This window comes from Sinohyriopsis cumingii, chromosome 5 (assembly GCF_028554795.1).
Source record: "Sinohyriopsis cumingii isolate HCF-2022 chromosome 5, ASM2855479v2, whole genome shotgun sequence".
Classification (NCBI taxonomy): domain Eukaryota; kingdom Metazoa; phylum Mollusca; class Bivalvia; order Unionida; family Unionidae; genus Sinohyriopsis; species Sinohyriopsis cumingii.
Window position 1 is genome coordinate 1,877,048 of NC_142965.1, and position 16,548 is coordinate 1,893,595.

The following is a 16,548-nucleotide window of genomic DNA, read 5'->3' on the forward strand; positions in this document are numbered from 1 at the left end:
AAATATCCTATATAAATGTAAACCTTACTAAAAACGTTTACGCTTTATTCTCGTTCTTAGCAGGCCACCAGTTAAAAAACAACATGATTGTTTTTCGTCTTATTTCAATACAGTTTACTAGATAATGATGTTCGTAGTAATGGTTCACTGGGCATGAAATGCGGTCAACGAAGAATCAACCTACTGTTTTACTACATGTACTTATATTTTTAGTCCTTCGTGTATCTCATATAAACTGATAGGCATCGCGTGGGGTCATTCAGGAACTTGTCCACTTATCGTACGTTGTCAAACTCTTGAGTATTGTTAATCACAGGGGAAAACCCAATCAGTTTGCTGCTATGTATCATAACATCAGAGTATGTTTATCAAAACGGAAGAGTCCAAGAAATTACAACAGATCGTTGAGCGTGCTTGTCATAAAAATTATTTTCAACCATCTTAATAATCATCTAATATTTTTATTTGTATTTTTGTTGGAGATAACTATGTGTATGTATATGTTAATTCAATAGGAAGTCAGTAATATTTTATTCACAAATAAAGCATGAATATATTACCGACTTCCTGTTGAATTAAACAAACAATTATATATACGAACCGAATGAATATGTTCACATATCATATTTATTAAACATATCATACCATATGATATAAATTCTTTGTACACTATGTATGCAATAGGAACATAATACTTCTATCTTTTTCTACTTATTAAATATTCATGGAAAACACAATTCAACATTTTAGTTCCAATGAAAGGTATTGTATTTATTGTATTGCATTGCACTGTATTTATTGTGTTGTATTATATTGTATTGTATTGTATTGTATTGTGATATTGTATTGTATTGTATTGCATTGTATTATTGTATTGTATTGAATTGTATTGCACTGCATTGTATTGTATTGTATTGTATTGCATTATTGTATTGTATTGAATTGTATTGCACTGCATTGTATTGTATTGCATTGCATTATATTGTATTGTATTGTATTGTATTGTATTGTATTGTATTGTATTGTATTGTATTGTATTGTATTGTATTGTATTGTATTGCATTGCATTGTATTGCATTACATTAGACTGTATTGTATTGTATTGTATTATATTGCCAAGAAGCGTCTTATTTAAATTTTAGAAGGTTAGCTAGTGTTATACTTTCTATTCCTCATATTGTTGGCTCAGATCTACGGAGTAGCTGTACACTATATTACACAACTCCAGGCGTCAAATGTCAACCATTCTTCTTTTCCCAGCAACATTTTTGGAGTGTATTTTATAGATCATACCACCATGGGAGGTGGCCGAGGGAGTTGATATTATGCATATATGATCAAGTCTTTTGCGTTTAGCTCAGGTCTTATTGCACGCTATAGATACTGTTACACAATTTCATCACAAATATAGGTCACATTGACCTACATTTCCCGTTCCACTGAGTAATTTTTTTGACTGGTTTATTTCCCAAGACACCATGGAACTATATGTTTTATATATCTCTGTTAGAACCACATCATTATAATAAAGGACAGTCACTGTGACATTCATTTCACATTTTACTGTGTTTACGTTTGCCTTTAGCTCATGGCCAACTTGTTTTTCACCCTGCATAAATACTGCTTTACTTAAATTAGTGATCGTTGGTGAGGGGTTGCATCCTAATGAGTGTTACATCCTTTTCAGAGACGTAGGTCATTGTAAATTACATTTCATACTTCACTGACAAGGTTAAATTGTGTTTTAAGTTTATTCCTCGGGCTCTGTGCGTTATATAATAAACTAGATTACAAAAAAGGTAAATATGACTAATATTTCACATTTTACTAGCATAGTTTAAATTGTTGCACGTAGTTCATGACCACATATGTTTTTCGCTCGCTCTATTCATACTATCCTTTAGAGAATCCTGAAACTAAGGAATGCAACTTTATGAGTATTACATCCTCCTTTCAACCGTGGCGATATACTGTACACTCCGCTGCTCTGGCGTGTCATATCTGATGTTCATTTCTCAACAACTGTTCATGCTTCAGTCGAAAAACTGTTGTTAATACGCATATCTGCTAAAACCGCACTTTTACCACAAAAGTAGCTCATAGTGACCGATATTTCATATTTTACTGGCTTTGCATTTACGTCATGACCACACGAATGTTTGACATATTACATGCAAAATATTCTACCTAGAATCACGAAATTTGGTGAAATGCATCTTGACAAGTTTTACATCCTTACGCTAAAGAGGTCCCACTATCTTATATGTCTTGCTCAGTGACTTTCTAATCTGGGCGGGTATTCGTTGTTTTCACGTGACGTTATCAAACGTGTGCGTTTCCATGTCCGCCATCTTGATTCCGTAGCCACTCAAACCGGTACCTAACAACAGTGTTCTCAGGAAATTATTAAGGCATGTCTCATTTTGTGCGTAAGGATATCCTAATACATCACATTCTGATAAGCATGTCAACCACACGAGACCGAATTCGTTAAGTTTCGCTTTTTTCTTGAAAGAAAACATTGAAATGTCAACGATCTTTAGTATTCTTTCATAAACAAATAGTTCTTTCAATAAATAACTGCGTAATAATGGATACAAGTAGAATGATTTTTAAATTTCATGGGTTGAAATTGATCATTTAGTTATTGTTCAAGCTAGAAAGTCAGTCATTAATATATAATTTCATATTTCTAAAAGCATTTTAAGAATGGTCATTTTTGACATTCGACACAGTCGTATTCCGTTAGACACACGTTTAATTTTAATACACACTGAAGATGTAACAACATCTTTGCACGATTCTCGCTTTCATTCAGTATCATCCTCCGTCCATCATCTCCACCACAAATACAATATTTGACCGTACTAATTAAGATTGGTTTGTCAAATGTCTTTGGCACAAGCACATGCTTTCACGAAAAGTACTTGAACGTAAAAGTCCTGGTATAACACACATGCTATGAAATTTGAATTCCGTAACTGATATTGTATCCTGAAGCTCTTTGTCAGGAAATACTCTTTCAAGATGGCAATCTTGGAGACAATATAATTTTTAAAAAATCGCAATATTGTATATGTCTATCAGAATTAATTGCATTTCTATTTGATATTAATATGCATGTTTGCGGTTCAACTTCACTATTCCATCTTCTATATAAGCCATGGAACATCCAACTTTATTTTGTCTTTTGGGGTAACTTAACTTTAAGTGTATTTTATGTATCATTTCGATGAACTAAATGTCCTTATCACATTTTTTTTATCTTGAATGTTTGTGATGTTGACAAATGTTTCGGGAAGCAAAATGGCATTTAACCCGTGACCGTTGATTATAAATTCGACGCTCATTAGAATGGTCTATCGAGGTTACACATTTTAAAATAAGCACTTGTGAATGCTGTTTCAAAACAAGATCCATTGTTTGGACATTTATAATGGAAATAGGTGAAAGTCTTTCTTTTTTAAATCGACCCCCCCCCCCCGTGTTGTGCCATGTCAACTTTCCACGCATTTTATTCAATATATTCCTACCACTTCTGTTGCATATTTCAACTGCCCCCCCCCCCATCAACGCATTTGTAAAGTTTGGTCAAAATTGTTCTAAGATGTCACTGCAGTTAAATTTTTGTGTAATTTTTACATTTGACCCCTCTCAAGGAACACAAGGGATTATTCCAAAAATTATACCCACTCACATTGGCTGTCACATGGGGAAACTACGTGCACTAAGCAGGTCTCCTCTGATGTCAGGTGCCAAAATGAACTAGATCGACATCTGTTGTCATACACCTTTGGCGCCATCACTTTAAAGTTAGCATGTCCTATTTTACTATATTGAGTAATTACGTACGTAAGAGTATCTCACGCCTTATTATCAGGTTTCATCCTGTTTTACTATATTGAGTAATTACGTACGTAAGAGTATCTTACACTTTATTATCAGGTTTCATCCTAGTTTACTATATTGAGTAATTACGTACGTGAGTATCTCACGCCTTATTATCAGGTTTCATCCTATTTTACTGTATTGAGTAATTGCGTACGTAAGCGTATCTCACACCTTATTATCAGGTTTCATCCTAGTTTACTATATTGAGTAATTACGTACGTAAGAGTATCTCACGCCTTATTATCCGGTTTCATCCTATTTTACTATATTTAGTAATTACGTACGTAAGAGTATCTCACACCTTATTATCTGGTTTCGTCCTATTTTACTATATTGAGTAATTACGTACGTAAGAGTATCTCACGCCTTATTATCAGGTTTCATCCTAGTTTACTATGTTGAGTAATTACGTACGTAAGCGTATCTCACACCTTATTATCTGGATTCATCCTAATTTTATTGTATTAAGTAATTACGTACATAAGCGTATCTCACGCCTTATTATCTGGTTTCATCCTTTTTTTACTATATTGAGTAATTACGTACGTAAGAGTATCTCACACCTTATTATCTGGTTTCATCCTATTTTACTATATTGAGTAATTACGTACGTAAGAGTATCTCACACCTTATTATCAGGTTTCGTCCTATTTTACTATATTGAGTAATTACGTACGTAAGAGTATCTCACACCTTATTATCTGGTTTCATCCTATTTTACTATATTGAGTAATTACGTACGTAAGAATATCTCACATTTTATTATCTGGTTTCATCCTATTTTACTATATTGAGTAATTACGTACGTAAGAGTATCTCACACATTATCAAGTTTCATCCTATTTTACTATATTTAGTAATTACGTACGTAAGAGTATCTCACACCTTATTATCAGGTTTCATCCTAATTTGCTTATATTGGCTGAACACACCTCAAATGGCTTTGCACTTCGATTTCTTTTAACACTTTGGAATTTAAGGCATGTGGAAACGATAACAACGTAACTAGAGGGCGCTTCAGTGCCACAATCTCACTACCCTTGTACAGAGAAGGTACCCCTCTTTACGGGGCTCCCATTCTTTTAACTTTGATTGGATAATTTCATGAATAGCGGGAACATTTTACGTCATGACATGCGCAAAGGAAACCATTTGGCTTTTTCTTTTAAACTATACGTTATTAGTAAGAATTTGATTCGGCTCAGAGAATATTTTCATGAAAAAGCCACAAAATGTGTGAATCATGGAGGGTTTCACGCGGGAGAGTTTTTTATGTATCTAAATATAGAATGTGCCAATAATATTGTGGTACTTATCTTCGTTTCATGGGAATAGGGTCGTATTATAACATACCCTCCGTTTGAGCTTTAACCGGGAATGTGTATCATTTCTCTCCCTTGAGCACCTGGTAGAGGTATGAACCGCAGAGTCCGACGTTTTATCAATAAAGTACAACGAAATCTGTGACAACACGAATTCACATTATCTCTATAATAAATTTACATATATTTATAGTACATTAAGTGATTTATTGTATGGTACTTTACTGACAAAACGTCAGACTCCTTTGGTAGCAACTATAAATATCTTTGCCAGCAGTTTGTTTTTATTTTTACTGCTACAAAATAGTATAAAACCTGTTTGATACCTTTGGATATGAAATTAATGTAGTAGTCAAAAAGATTAATACAAATTTAGACTTGTATCTTCACAGATGAGATGTGATATTTTCTGTTAGAAGAATATGACCCCTCATCCTGTAATAATTTTAAAAAAAACTTGTCAAGGTTTTAAGGTTACTTGTAGCTCAGGCTGTTGTATCATCCATACCCCCTGCATAAAAATCTTTATTTGTCTGTGATTTTATCGTTATTTTACACTGGTTTTATTCTCTAGTGACTGTTTCATTAATGAACCCAAGAAAACACTCCATTACTGGATTTGTTTTTAACATAAACACTGTAAATCAAATGCTCCCTCTTTATAGAAATGTTTTTTTTGCAGGGAAAAATAAGCTGTTTACACATGCTATGAGCAAAAACCATGAAAAGAATTATACTTTATTTACTAATTTTATATTTCGAATGCTTTGACCTTGTAAAAAAATTCCATGTTTATTAACCTAAAATGAAATTTTAAATGTGGCCTGTTATCCCTACATGTGGGCATGTTACATTCACTCAGCACTGATGCGGAGATGCTATTAACATTTTCGACCTTGAGAGGGTGTCTCCATGCCACTCTTCGCCACCCCCCTTCCCCCCCCCCCCACCCCCCACACTTCCCAGCAAAGGAATGGCGATAAGAAGCAAAACAGGGTGTCATTTCTAAGTTCTAATCAGCCATATATGCTGGGATGGAGCTAAGAGGTGTCAACAACAAGAAGCAAACCGCATGTAGCTATTGGGGCTATCCATTTGCAGTCTTTTTTGTGGACTATTGTATATCGGAAGAATTTTCTTTCCATTTTTTGGACAAAACACAATTCCAATCTAAACTGGCCCGGACTGATCTGTAATTAGTGTATTCAAGTCTGCTGACCTCATATAAAATAGCTCTTGATGTCAAGTGAATTGTTTTGCTTCACACACACACACACACACACAGATTTAATTGTAGCTGTATACACATGCATACTGGTAAGAACGTACCACACATATTTTGTTGTGAGCTACAAAGCTATGCATTTGATTGGTACGTTTGCAGTCTTTATGGATAAACCATGGCACCTGTATGGGCGAGTGGTGTAGTGGACTGAGGTCAAGAGGCAGTATTCGGCGACCTCATCCCCCCACCTCATAAATCTACAACAGTATTCGGCGACCTCATCCCCCCACCTCATAAATCTACAACAGTATTCGGCGACCTCATCCCCCCACCTCATAAATCTACAACAGTATTCGGCGACCTCATCCCCCCACCTCATAAATCTACAACAGTAGATCTGGAAGACGAGTTTGGATGTGAACGTAGCATTTGTTGCCTTCTTTCTTCCCTTCCCTCCCCCTTTTTCCTTTCAGAAGCTACCGTATGACAAAATAGCTTAATATCTATACTTTTCTCATATAAAAATAAAAATACACGATCAGTCTAGTCTACTAAAGTATGTAAAGCATGTGTAATGGTATAATTACCAGCGAGTTTTCTTTTTGTATGGTAAAACCTTCTTATTGAAAAGACAGCTTGTCTTGTTTAATTTTATATTTTCTGGGATGGTGGAATGGTGATTACGCCGATACAGTTTCACTGAACATTTTGCAGCATGATGGTAAACGATGTTTCAGCTTTTACCAAATGATATCTCTACAAATAACGAGCAACCTGGCTTTTATAAAAGAATAACATTCGTACATGGTACCTCTGATGGAAAAATGTGATAGCAATATACTAACATTTTGTTTGTTTGTGTGCGTGTGTTTGTGTGTTTCGGATTTGTAAAGTAGCTTTAACAATTTTTCAGTCATATCACTACGATGTCTGCAGTGTTACAGTTTATAGTGATGTTCTAGCACCATGCCGCAGACATGTAGCATGATGTCCCACCCAGTCACGTTATTCTGACATCAGGCCAACCAGTCCTAACACTAACCTCTTAATTATTATTGAGTACATCAGAGTTGATATCGTCAAAAACAAGACCGTCATCTATCACAACTTTGACGCATTCGTAAATGGATCAATGATAAAAGTACGTTTTGATTTTTTACTGCCAGAAATTATAATACCAATTTTGAGGTAACCCATTTTAATAACAAAACCAAAAGGTTATTTTTCTTGCAATTTCTAGTAAAACTGGCGCGATTTGCTTCATAGTTGACGAATACAGGATGCTTCTTAAACTCATGAACGCTTTTCTCTTTTTCATCTTGCTCCATATATATATATTTCCTTTTCTCTAATACAATATTATTTTTTTATATATTTCTCGAGATAATCTTTATTTTAAGATCATCATCGGCGTATTTTATTTCGTAATATCTTTAATCACATTTACTGAGTTTGAGAAGGTAATGAATAAGGATCTGGAGGAAATGATGGACTTCTTCAAAGCAAAATGGCGTCTACAGCCAAGCACAAAAGACAGTCTCCAGCGTCTTCCACCTTAACAATGTAAATGCGAACCGTGAGTTTTGCATCCTCCTCAATGGACTGCACATAAAACACGACCGGATACCAATATATCTTGGTGTGACTTTGGACAGATCACTGACATTCTACAACCAACTGAAAACAACTTAAGGAAAACTGAGCACTCGAAAGAACCTCCTCCGCAAACTGGCTGGTTCAACCTGTGGCGCTAGTGCTCAGACACTCAAGACACCAGCACTGGCCCTTTATTATTCGACAGCCAAGTATTGCGTTCCTGTCTGGGCTCGATCGTTCTATACCAAAATTAATTGACGTCCAACTCAACAAAACAATGCGCATAATCTGGAATACCACGTTCTACTCCTTTACCATGGTTATCGGTACTCATTAACATTCCTCCTCCACACCTCCGTCGCCATGAAGCAACTATAAAATTGTTGGCTAAGGTCTATGCCAGTGAGAAACTTCCACTGAACGAGGACATCACTTCACATCCAGCAGTCCGCTTGGCGTCGAGACATCCAATGTGCTTAGGTCCGTTGTCAGAGGATATGATAGCTATTTCGGCATGGAGTGATGAGTGATCTTTAGCAGATGTTGTAAACCACTGCCTTGTAGCTGACCCATCTGTCTGTCATCCAGGCTTCAACCTTCCGTGACACCTGTAGACCACGCGGAACCGTTTCCGGATAGGACAGGGGCGTTATGCAGTCAACCTTGTACGATGGGACCAGACCAATGACTCTTGCTGTAGCTGTAGAGCTCTGCAGACCATGTTACACATTGTGAACAACTACCAACTGACACATTTTCCCGGTGCTGGTGGTGGTGGTATTAATAGCTGGGCATCCACTGCACACGATAAATAATAATAATAATTGCGCTCGCTATTTTCGTCCACTAGATGATGAACAAAGTTCTTTTTTCCCATTTACGCCAACTCCACATTTCAAACATAGTTTTGGTCCATGGCTTCCTCAACAATCACAACCGAATGATATCCACAATAATCACCATGGCAAGTTTTTCCGAATAGTGTAATTGATCCGATCATCAACCACTTACAGCTATTTTTTTTTATCCTATCACATCATATAATATTTTAAAAACATCCAATTAGAGAAAGTTAATTAGAGAAAAATACTTTTCTTGCATCTAATAAAGAGTAAGTGGACAGCAGCAAAACAATTAAGGGAACATTATTTTAATCCGATTGGAATTAAACCAGAGTTCCCAAAGTCCAAAATCGCACAAGAACAAAATATGGGATCAGATAAAATTGCCGTTAGCCTCAAAGGAATTTGAGAGATAGGCCTCAGTTGAGTTGGAGATAAAACCAGATAAGCTTATGAACTGGAACGAAAAAGATTGGCCTCTATTGAACTCAATACACCACTAGGTTTGAGTTCGACAGATTAACCGATAAAGAAACGCCCACTGTTTGAACTGCAATTACACGATGATAACAGGATGGCCAAAGATGAGTTTAACCGCGATGGTGCTGTTCCATTTTGGTCAACGTTCAGGATAGAACACAACGGTGTTTTTACTGACTCAACAATGAACGAAGATCACGCAGCGATAAATAAAATTTATTGTCGAGCACTACGAAATCCAGCATGGCCCGACGTGGATCATCCGGGATAAACATGAACCAGTTAAATAATCTCGACGACAGAATAGTGTTATCACAGTGGACAAAAATTCTAAACCAGGTACGCTGACTTATATTGACCGACCATATTATATGCGTGCGTATCCTTTATTCAATGTTGTTTTTCGCACTTTATCCTTTAATTGATCCTGACATTAATGCTCTTCAATCGATGCAAAGTGAACTGTTGAATTATGTGGCTCTGCGAGTCAGAGCACATTTTATGAGCAATGAACGAGGAAACAGATAACAGATTTGCGATTAAAAGCAAATAAATTACTTGGTCAGGCGTATTATCAACGACGCAAGCATAGATGACGTTATAGTTTTGGAAAAACATTGATGTTTCCAATAGAAGCAAAAACATCAAAAGATGATGTTTTGTAAAATTCCAATAAAATATGCAACACGAAGATCTCCAATAATGATAGTAGATTATAATGCTCATGCGTGGACTGAAGCAGTAACAAAATGTCCACGAGAAAAAAACTAGAGTTTATAACGGTGATATTTTTGAGATTTATAATATTAGTACAAGTGACCCTGTATCGGTCTGGCTATTTCTTAGTGATTGATCCGATGATAATGGTGAATCATAATTCGACCAGTTTGTGCAACCGTCGGGTAAACTTCATCGGAAAGAATCACTCTAGCACGCGATGAAACAAATTGTTGTAAAATATATCAACAACGGCGGTCATGAAACTACTGCAAGCGTCTACGACGCCAACACCAACATAGATGAATTGCTCAATAACTTTTTTTTACAATATCGTCTGTTGTTGCTCATATAGCACAACAAAAATATTCATGGTGTCCAAACCTCAAGGAATTAATCAATGATATATCGAGTTCATGTGTCGAGTTTGTAAATGGTGGCCTTTGGAACACAAAGTATAATCCATCAGAAGTGATCTCTGTTGACACCGTGACATTGTATCCGGCTAGTTTTCTTGCATAAGGCGAATTTTTATCATATTTTTTACGATATGTTCATCCAACACACAAAATGACCAGAGTTGCAATAAACGGTCCATTGCCTGTCGACCACGATCTAACTGGATTTGCCGAGATCGAATCATTTGACTCTTCAACAAATATTCATCAAAATAAACTACACCACGTTGACCAACCGCGTATGAAACCCAATGGATACCTGGACCTGAACGGCCATCGTAAATAATGATATCAGTTTCAACGCGGTTTGGGTTTCCCGGTAACTGATCACACATGAAAACACCTCTGACATCTTTTTATGTTTAATCACCGAGCAGCATCAAGTAAACCAAATTGGACATGGGTAGGTTTAGCGCAACATTCGTGGCAGTCGCAGATCTTGACCGTACTTAATCGCAGATCTCGTCCCTTTTTTGTTGATGTTTTCAAACCCCGTCTTCTCGCCTTCTTTAGTGCTATGCCGGTAGCTGTTCCAATTCTTTTTCAACAGCTGGAGCTTCAGCGGCAATCAACGCTGGTGTCGCCGCTAGAAGTGGAAATATACCGCCGGTCTTTGCTGTATCATTAATCGCATTCTCGGAAAGGTCACGTCGAACACCATTTTTTTTATTTCTTTCATTGTAGTGTTTGCGCTGACGTTCAGATAAAGACACTGAGGCCTTGCAACGCCTTTGATTTCAACTATATTTTTGCTAAATAATTCTTTATTGATGCCGATTGCAGCTTTTAATCTGACCGATTTTCAGAGTAACATTGACGTGATGATACGAAAGTATAGCATCATTAATGATGTAATTACATATTTTCCATCAATTACTCTCATTCGTCCACCAATGATTTCAGGCAACATTGTTTTATCTCACAGTATAACAGAGATTGCTCTGTAATTAGGAATATCAGCTGGTGGTGCTAAAAGAGCTCGAAAGTATATGACAACGACTGATTGCCTGGACAAATCTATGTGTTCCAGCGAGAGGTAATGGATCACTGCGAGTAATCTCGCTGGGATATCTGCAAAACAGAATCAATATGAATGTTTTCAAAATTCAATAACACAACTTCAGATGGTTCTTGATGTCCATTTTTTCTCAGAGAAACTCCACTAACCCCGAGCGCGTCAAACACCATTGGGGTTCGCTGTTGTGAATCTACTCTGGTGTTATCCTGAAACATTATGAATATATGTTGCGGAGCTGAAATCCCTCATGTGATGCGATCTGCCATGTAAATAACCTAGCAACGTTATTTTGAACGATGTCTATGGTGATCGCAACCACGACAGTGTTGACTTACCGCCACTATCCATGAAAGAGAGCAGCCGTTGTTCTTCAACGAGTGATGGTGTCATTGTTGGCATCCACATCGAAAGCTTTGTGTGTTTCACATTAAAAGCATCAACTGTATCGTGGGGCCTGATTGCGTCGCTCTCGATGGCTTTTCTGACAAGCACCACAGTATGTTTAGCACCAAAGATAACTTATCTAACATTTCTGCAAAATCCTAATATGTGTGATAGTGGAGTTACACCTAATAATCCTTCCTTGCCGTTTAACATTGATCGACGTGCCACAAATCCCTGCTTGAAATTTTCATTTATTGATACGACTTCAGTTCCAGAGGTGTTCATTGTTATGTTGAGGTTCTCTGGATGATCAGTGGTATCCTTCGCGAACATAATTGATGGACCATCAGACCGTGAATAATCATCCGAATATCTTGCCATACCGAATATCGTCGTGGCAACGAAAACATTTTCGAGACATGATTCAATATTCTTTCCGTCAATGCGTTACGTGACACTGTTAAGATACACGCTTGAACATTCTATTATATTATTTGTGGTTTAAAACAACGTCCGAGCCAGGCCACTTCCCGCTATCAGACGTGCAGTTATGGTTTTTCTCTCTCGGCGGCTTGTTGTTTTGTCAGTGACGGCTCTCCTGCTTATTCTTTCAACCACTCCTTTGCAGCTTGATTTATTATTTTACTTAACTTGCTGGCATCACTTCGGTGCTGGGCAGTTTTCCGGCTGTGGTTTTCGTCGTATTAATTGCGCGAGTCTGTCCTTGATCGGTGAGAATGCTTTACCAGCAACATCACCAATAGTCCCAATACCTTATCACGAACAACTTCGATGGGTTTCATGCCTAATTGTTTTGCAATTGGATATCATTTGGGGCTATCCTTCTCAATAAACCTTGAATAATATCGCCTAGTCCACCTCAATATATCATTTTATAAACCGGTAATAGTGAATGTATCACCAGATGTTTTCAGGTCCACGCTGGGCATTGTGTATAATCATGTTATTTTGTTATCACCGATCTAATTGATCAACCACTGTAGTGAATATTGGTAATTTCATCGACTAATGCCCGATAAGCGTTAATGTTCATGACGTCACCGGTAAATAAACGCTGACAAATAGCAGTTGCTTCATTGATGATTTCGTGAGAATTATTGCCGGCTCGTCCTCCACCAATCAGAATTTCTAGTCGATCAACATCAGCGAGGACGGTATTGGGACAAAGTTTATTGTAAATCACCCACAAGGTTTGTTTTCACTGGTTAGCACCACTCCAGTTTCTTTCCTCACTCTCCTTGGTCGCCCTTGACATATATTTTAATTTTTCCTTTTTTGGTTTCAGGTCTAGTTTTTTACATCCAATATTCTTCTTTCTTCTTCGGCTTTTTCAAACTGACGTCTCGTTTCTTTACGTTTTGTTTCCATTTTTACTTCTATTCCTGCAACATATTCCTCTACTGTTTGTTTAACGATTTCAAGATCATTGTCGTCTTTTCTAACTTGCTGAGTATTAGTAGCAACGCGATATACATCTTTGACCCAATCGGCGAATTTTGGAGTGTAAATATATTCGATTTTAACATACTGATGTCTAGATTTTGGTGGTGGTGGTAGCTGGGGTGGCGGAGGAGGTTGAAGACGGTCGTCAACAATATCAGAGCGTTTATGTTGCCTCAATTGCTGTAACACATTTTTGGCTGGTTAGACAATTAGTTTAAATAACTTTTCTGTATTTTCTGTAAATTCCGCATGAGCTTCCCGACGTTGTTGCAGCTGTATGTACATGTATATATAGCTCGAGAATGACTAGAGGCAATTAAGAAGTATCTTCCAGTCCGTGATTCTGTCAAACAGCAGCTGCAACAACGTCGGGAAGCTCATGACATCAAACAATATTGTGGCAAAAGGAGAAAATGTCATGACTGGATTGCTCCCTCGTTTTCTGTTGTAACATATGTGGTGCACTCTGCCAAAGGCAAATCACCATTTATATCAACATGATGTGCAATCCTACAACTCTTTCCGAAGTTATTTTACGACCGGACGGAAGTGGCCAAGCGCTTGCATATCAATGTCTTAAAATCTGTTTCTAGACTCTATAAATTTGGTTTGCCAAATGCAAGTCTAAACTGAATCCACTCAGATAGATGGATTCTTAGCAAAGTTTCCAGGTGGAGCTGTATTATTTCAAAGCAGAATCGTACGTAGCATTTGACACAATTTCAACTCAAGACATAACGTTCACAAATATCAAGGGTAAATTCTAATGCGGAAAAGTACCTTTGGGGGATTACTTTATGGTTCATGACATGAGGGTGGATGTTTTAATATCCCATATGATTGTATCTGGGGATATTTTGAGCATTGTGGTCCATTCTCCAAATATAGTTGCATATGAATAGGTGACCATTTTCTTGAATGTCTAATACATAGTTAGATTTCATGATTATCTCAGTTTTTCAATACTTAAAAATGCTCTCAATTGATTGCCTCTGGTTTATCACTTCACAGGCGGGATTTACTTAACACCATGGACAAGATTTTAGAATTTCGAATATCTTTATTTAAGAGTTAACACTTCACGGTTAGATATATGTATCTAATACTTTTCAGACAAATCCGGTGGCCCAAGTGGTTAGAGCGTCCGCATTGGATCATGGAGGTCGTGGGTTCGAACCCCGTCATAACGAAGACTTGTACAAATGGTACTTAAGCTGCATTGCTTGGCGCTCAACATTAAGAGGTTAGTGTTAGGACTGGTCGGTCTGGTGTCAGGATAATGTGACTGGTTGAAACATGATCCTATATGCATGCGGCATGATACCCTAGTGCTAGACATCAGTATAAACTGCCATACTGCAGACATCGTAGCTATATGACGGGATAATTGTTAAAGCTGCGTTAAAAATCACACACACAATACTAATACTTTTCCTATAATCTAAAGTAACTGACCTATACATGTTTTAGATTGTTCAACTAGTGCATAAAAAAGATGATAGGGTACCTTAAAGGAACCATTGGCGGCATATCCCTATACAAATTGCTATGACCATACACCACATCCAGGGACGTCATTTGCGGAGGGGGTCAGGGGGGAATATGCATGTGCTGTAAAATTGCTGTAGCCTATATAGAAAATTAACAAACCCGTCAAGTTTTGCCCCCCCTGCCAACCACCCACCTTCGAAAAAAGTTGAAATGACGTCCCTGACCGCATTGCTTGGATTGGTTTAGTTTTCTTGATTTACTACCATTTTTCACGACATGAAAGGCAGCAGTCGGCAACCTACGGCACGCGCGCCACGAAAGGCTTTGTGTGGCACGCGAAGAGCAGTCAAACATTGCGATTTTAACAGTGTTACTCTCTTATTGGTGGCACGCGCTCGTTCATTTTGTAATTAATCCGGAACAAAGTGGCACACTATGTACAATAGGTTACCGACCCCTGTGTCAGGCTATATATTATGGTCAGTATATTTGGTGGAAGAAGAAACGGCGAACATCTATCGACCCACGGGAAGCTGCTGTCAAGCTTTCTCGCCATTTTCGACCGGTGAAATGCAGATAGTGACGTACAAGATTCAACACGTCAATGTAAGTTCTGCACATTTTACAAATCGCCATTTTCTGGCCTCCTCCTACCTAATGCAAACACCAAAATAACGTATTTGTCCCATTACGTATCGCATTAGGTATCGGATCAAACTTGTATATAATTTTTAAAATTCAACAAATAATTGTACTAGATTGCCACGCAAAATTGTGCTTACAGATTTTGTCGAAGCTACCCATTCAAACTTAACTGCTTAAAATGTTCGTATTGCTTCTGTGTGAGAAAATTACATTAACAAAAATAAATAATATGAGAAAATATGAATATAAAATACTTACCCAAATGGCTACTCCTGTCACAAGTACAAAATATATAACGACCACGAGAATATCCGCCCAGTGGGAGAGTCCTTGTGTTAGCATGGTTTATACCCGAGGATAAACTTCCCAAATCTGAGTTCAGCACGTCAAATAACAGTTACTGTGAAGCGAGTCGAAATCTTTTACTTGAAAAAAGAACGAAGCACACATTTACCTGTATGGTGTTTTTTTTTTTTTTTTTGTTTGTTTTTTTTTTTTTTTATAAATAAAGCTCATATACATTAATTTTCAAGGTGGAATTACTAAATGCAGATTAAGTATCAGAGTTAAATTTTACACAAAATATTTCAGGTCATTGTATATATCAACGAGCAGCATTAGCTCCATGGAGAACTATTATTGAACACGTCATAGTAATTAAGTTCATTGTTCAGTCACGACAATCTAATGGCAATATAATGGCTTCGATCGCACACATTCAATACATGTGACCTCTTTTATCTGATCAAAGGTAACTGTCGTCGTGTCATGTTTAGTTGGGCATACAAAAAAAAAGAAATCCACAAAAACAAGGTGTGCATTTCCAACCTAGAAAGTTAGTGTTAGCCAAGGCTTAATAAGTTCGCTAAAGTTCAATTACACATTAACTTGAAACTATGCACGTGGTATATCATCGTAAGTATGCGGTTTTTCGGGTCAAAAGGAAACTCCAGATTTGCATAACTTTCGACTTTGGACAAATTGTAATTCACTTGACCGGCAATTATTTGTACCC

At 37.2% G+C, this 16,548-nt stretch overlaps 1 protein-coding gene across 1 annotated transcript in view; it reads right to left on the reverse strand.

Moving 5' to 3' along the window:
- The window catches only part of LOC149798522 (sodium/glucose cotransporter 4-like), a 60,045-nt gene extending 43,822 nt beyond the window's left edge, over nucleotides 1-16,223 (reverse strand). The window contains exon 1 of the mRNA XM_089957330.1: nucleotides 15,792-16,223. Within this exon, the coding sequence (XP_089813456.1) occupies nucleotides 15,792-15,875 (84 nt within the window). The 5' untranslated portion in view covers nucleotides 15,876-16,223. The remainder of the gene's footprint in view (nucleotides 1-15,791) is intronic.
- Between the last annotated feature and the right edge of the window lie 325 nt (nucleotides 16,224-16,548).